The sequence below is a fragment of the Numida meleagris genome, chromosome 1 (genome assembly GCF_002078875.1).
Source record: "Numida meleagris isolate 19003 breed g44 Domestic line chromosome 1, NumMel1.0, whole genome shotgun sequence".
Taxonomy (NCBI): domain Eukaryota; kingdom Metazoa; phylum Chordata; class Aves; order Galliformes; family Numididae; genus Numida; species Numida meleagris.
The window spans coordinates 103,876,149-103,881,164 of record NC_034409.1 but is presented as its reverse complement, the minus strand read 5'-3'; the positions used below and the strand labels follow the sequence as shown (position 1 = coordinate 103,881,164).

At 45.5% G+C, this 5,016-nt stretch overlaps 1 protein-coding gene across 1 annotated transcript; it reads left to right on the top strand.

The window, feature by feature from the left end:
- On the top strand, positions 230-3,999 carry KCNE1 (potassium voltage-gated channel subfamily E regulatory subunit 1). The gene has a single exon (XM_021405022.1). The coding sequence runs from the start codon at positions 1,414-1,416 to the stop codon at positions 1,792-1,794; it is 381 nt and encodes a 126-aa protein (XP_021260697.1). The 5' UTR covers positions 230-1,413; the 3' UTR covers positions 1,795-3,999.

Below are 5,016 nucleotides of genomic sequence, written 5' to 3'. Positions count from 1 at the left end.
AGCCCACCCCCACCGTGCCCACTGACCATGTCCCTCGGTGCCACATCCACACAGCTCTTGAACACCTCCAGAAACGGTGACTCCAACACCCCCCTGGGCAGCCTGTGCCACTGCCTCACCGCTCTTTCTGAGAAGAAATGGTTCCTAATACCCAACCTGAACGTCCCCTGGTGCAACTTGAGGCCATTCCCTCTCATCCTATCTCTGTTACCTGGGAGAAGAGGCTGACCCCCACCTCGCCATGACCTCCTCTCAGGAGGTTGTAGAGAGTGATGAGCTCTCCCCTGAGTCTCCTCCAGACAGAACAATCCCAGTTCTCCCAGCCACTCCCCATCAGACTTCTGCTCTAGACTCTTCATAGCTTCATTGCCCTTCTCAGGACATGCTCCAGGGCCCCAGTGTCTTTCTTGTAGTGAGGGGCCTTCTTGTAGAAGGCTGTCAGCACAGAAAGTTATGGCTGGGAGGCTCTGAGTGTTCAGTGCTTCTTGGTAGAGCCATCTCCTGATGCATTCTTGATTTGCAGCAATGCCAGTGAAAGTTCTCCTAATCAGACAATAAAACACAGGTTGCTGTGTTTTAGCAATGTAGTTTGGAGGAGAAAGCACTGAACTGCCTAGGGGAGGCCTGTTTGCCTGTAAGATGGAGGGTGGAGGGAAACGGTTTTACTTTCAAGTCAGTAGCAGCCACTGCTGGGTAGGCAGTCACTGCATACTCACTGTGAACACCCTCCTTGGGCAAATGCCCAGTGGGAATTTACATTAAATAAGCTTGGGATAAATGTCTGTCTGATGTTTGGTTGCTTGGTCTCTGTATGGTATATCCTTACAAGGGTTGCAGAAGGCAAATCTCCTCAACAGGAGTGGACGTGTGATACTTGCTGCAGGCACCAAGTTATTTCCACTGCAGATCAGATACAGAAGTTTTGTCTCCAGATACAGTCCTGGTAGAGAAGAGAGGGGTAACCAGGATAACAATCCTCAAAACCAGAAGCAACTGCTGTAGCATGGGAGTGAGCCTGTGGGGCTCGAGGAAGAAGTCATGGGCTGTAAGCAGCAGGAGGGTAGGCCTGGGCTGGGCATCTGGGTGAGTGGCCAATGGCTGGAGTGGTAAAGTACCACAACAGACCATTTGTGGAGACTGAGGACTTGGTATCGTGGATGGTTTTTAAGGCAAATATTTGCAGGGGATGGACTTATCCTTGCTGGCCTTGCTTGGAAGGAGGAGGTGAGCAGGCCTCTCAGGCACTTCCTCAGGCCCTGCCTCTCTGCATGTCCTGAGACAGTTCCCTTGCTGGGGGGAACCGGTAGGGCAGGCAGAGGGAACATCTTTTCTTTGTCTAATGGCATGTCCCTGGTTTTTTCTTTTCTAGGAAAAACAGGGAAGAAAGAAGTGCAAAGGACAGATTAAAAAAAGATGTTGGTGCTGTCTAATGACACAGCCCTGAGCTCTCTCCTCTCCAAGCTGCTTCAAGACCACCTGGAGCAGACAAATAGCACTGCTCCCTCTCCAGTTGGAAGTGCTGGAGGCGGCCTGGAAATCATTTACGTGCTGATGATGGTCGGTCTCTTTGGCTTCTTCACAGTGGGAGTCATGGTGACCAACATCCGTGCTAGGAGGCTGGAGGACTCCCACAACCCCTACAACACGTACATTGCAACAGACATTTGGCACAAGAAGGACCAGGAGTATTTTCAAGCCAAGCTTATAGAAAATTACAAACTGTGCTGTGTCTTTGAAAACCAGCTGGCTGTAGAGCAGCCGAGCATTCACATTCCCGAGGAGAAGTCCTCCTAGCCAAATGGGAGAAAGGACTGAACTTTGCATAGGGACAACCCAAGCGATACCTGCTATGAACCGGGCTAGCTGCTTTCCCACCTGCCCAGCCCCCCGGTGCTGGCCTAGGACACACTGAATTACAGAGATGACAGTGAAGCTGATGGGTTTGTGATGGCTCTGGTGCTGCAAAGTTGCCTGACCACATTGTTTCAGTCACTGTAAGGTCAGGGAAGGGGACACACCAATGGGAGTATCATGGACTCATCAGCTTCACTTGGTGAGAAATGCAAATGTTGGTATTGCCAGCATGAATTCTTGCAGTAGTCAGTGTACTTCAAAACAAACTGGATCAAGCATAAGCTAGAGGTGTTAACAGCCAAGTATTGTTTAGGCAATCGTTTTCAAGTAAGAGCATTGTCTTCCAAGAAAATGTAGCAGAAAGATTTCCTTTGTATTTTTGAATAATCATTATATAAACTGTACAGTGTTATGGATGACTAGTTTCTCTGAGAATCATGTACCTTTTTGAGATAAAACTGTAAGAAAAGATTTGCTTTTTTTGCTGAAAACCATTTCTATGGAAAAATGTAGACTTCAGAAGGAATTTTTTTAGCAACTGTCCTTAATTCACATTGTGTACCCCAGAGAAGACTTGCAGAGTACTTATATTTTTCCTTCTTGTGCATCCAGGTTGATCTCTGAAGCAATATCCACTGTTGTACAAGGACTGAGTAACATACAGGGTTGTGAGTCTCAATCACATTTAATTACTGCAGAAGACCTAGGTCCTACCCTTTGGTTGCAAATTGAATTTCCACACTGTGAAAAACGGTTTCCCAAAATCTTTGTTATTTAGTCACTGGTGTACCTTATGTGTGTGCCTAACATGTAGCCCATGAGCCGTTTCTCTAGCTCCCCAGAGCAGCCCCCTTAGCACAGCCGTTTATTTCTCGCACTATCCAGTGTGAGGTCCATGTCAGCAAGGTGTTCCTGCCTGTGGCCTCCATACACCTGCCTTTCATGGACTGTGTCCACTGAGCTGCAGGGAGAAAGAAGCAGCTGAACTCAGCTGCTATGGCATCAAGTATCGGCTGCCTCTGCTAACAGGCAGAAATATGGCTCTTCTGAACACTGCATTGCTTAAAATAGCAACATAGCCAGGTCAAAACCTGTTTTCTTATATGGGATCAAAGAAGCAATGGTGTGGGCAGGAAGGGACTTTTTATTTCTGCTCTGCAGATATACATCTCATTTTTAGCTACTAGAGAGTGGGAAGAAGTGGGAAGGGCCTGAAAAAAAGTCATGCAGAGCAGTTGCTTCAAAGGCAAGGCAAGGGCAGAGTGGGGGCAGATCACTGCCCAAGTATTTGGATAGGCAAGGGATGCAAAGCACTGCACTTCCATTAAAGTAGTATTCCAGCCATGTTTGTCTTCCCACAATACTTAAACTTAGGACAATTGAAAGCATGGTGTATTTTTAAAAGTTTTTTAAAAGATATTTATGTGGTGCCTACCTTTAAGCTGAGGCCACAAGCCCATTTTTTAAGTGTCTGGAACAGCTTCGAATATATCTATCAGCTTAAATATCTTTATCTCCTCTAGAGGAAGGCAGACCAAGCCAGGCTTTGGATAAGTGTTGACTTCTTGGCTTGCGCACTGCTCTTTTGGGTTCTCACCATGCAGCCTGTATATTGCTTGTAATTCCTTCCCTCTGTGAGTGCGCAAATGCTCTTGCTTGTTGGCTATCTAGGTGTAGGCCCATGAAGCATTGCTGAAAATGTTTAAACTTGCATTAAAAATGGCCTTCATTACATTAAAGCCTTTGAACATTAAGCATTTCAAAAGGTCTGCCTCCTGCAGCTCCCATTCCACCCCAGGTGCTTTCAGGTATTTTGGGCTGAGGCACTTGCTGGTCACCTTATTTTAACAGGCCCAGTGTAGCTATTTGTGATAAGGTCATTGTCTGCATTACTTAGCTTCCTTTTTTTCTTTTTTTTTTCTTATTTTTTTTTTTATCTCTACCATTTTATTTATTTCAATAACTGAGGAACCACTGTGCCTTAGTCATAATGTTTTTCTCTGTAACCAGGCTACAAAGCACCTTTCTATGTCACTTGTAGACTCCCACAATGGACCTTCACATTACCTTTCAGTCTTTCTAGTTCTCCTTCTTCCCATACATTTTTCACTTGTGAAAAACATTAAAATATTAATCACAAATGTTGCTTGTGGCCTTAGAAGTTTTTCTTCTGAGCTGTTTCATAAGCTTGCAGAAAAAGCACTGATTCTACCGGATGGGCACCCACTCACCCGTCACATTTCTACACTCTATTAATGAGGGCCAGGCTTGGGTGCTGGGATATTTCCCAGTACACCTAGATCTGGAGAAACAATAAAATGTCAGGCACAAATTCTTCACCTCAAGTAAACTCCCAGGGCTTGCAGTTCACCAGGCAGTTTGACTCTGGTGTTCAGTACAACAAGGGAGGAAGGTCTTGTGGCTCTGCACAAGGCATTGGTTGGGTACCTCACCCAAACAGAGCATCTTGGGGTGCTCTGTTGATACAGACTTTTAAGGTTAGAAAGTATCATTTTGATCACAGGAGAGATAGGAGTGCACATAATGAGCTCTTAAAGGTTCAGGTCAGCCTGGTCTCTTTCTGTATTCTCCTTGAAAAAGGCTCCAAAATCCTTTTCTGGATTATGTAATAACAGTTTTGGAGATGCAAAGTGGGAGCCAGCTGCAGCCTGCATTGCAAAGCATCCTTCAGAAGACTTCTGCACAGTTACCACTTCCTCTGTCATTACAACTGACTAACGCAGGAGAGCTGACACTAAGTCCATCCCTGACTTCATGCAGCAAGAGCACTGGCTGCTCAAGGAGTGCCTATAAATGTGTGATTAGTTCACTTGTTTGTCGCCTTTGCTGTAGACAAAACCTGCCACTTAGTTACCAATACACAGTGATCACATTTTCTGATTTTCTTGAGGATTTCTGATTTTATTGGGGAGATGGAAGAAGCTTAAAGTCATTAGGCAAATGTTGCACTATTTTTGCCCTCAAATTCATATTTTGTTGTCTAGGGGACATAAAATAGGCAGAGGAACTGTCAGAGGTTTACTTTTCTCAAGTCCACAATAGCTTAAGTCCCTAGCTTCATCACTTTTGGCTTATTCCAGTTGACAGCCTCAGTGCTCATTGGCCTATTGAACACACCTCCAGGCATAGGTATTTCTCACT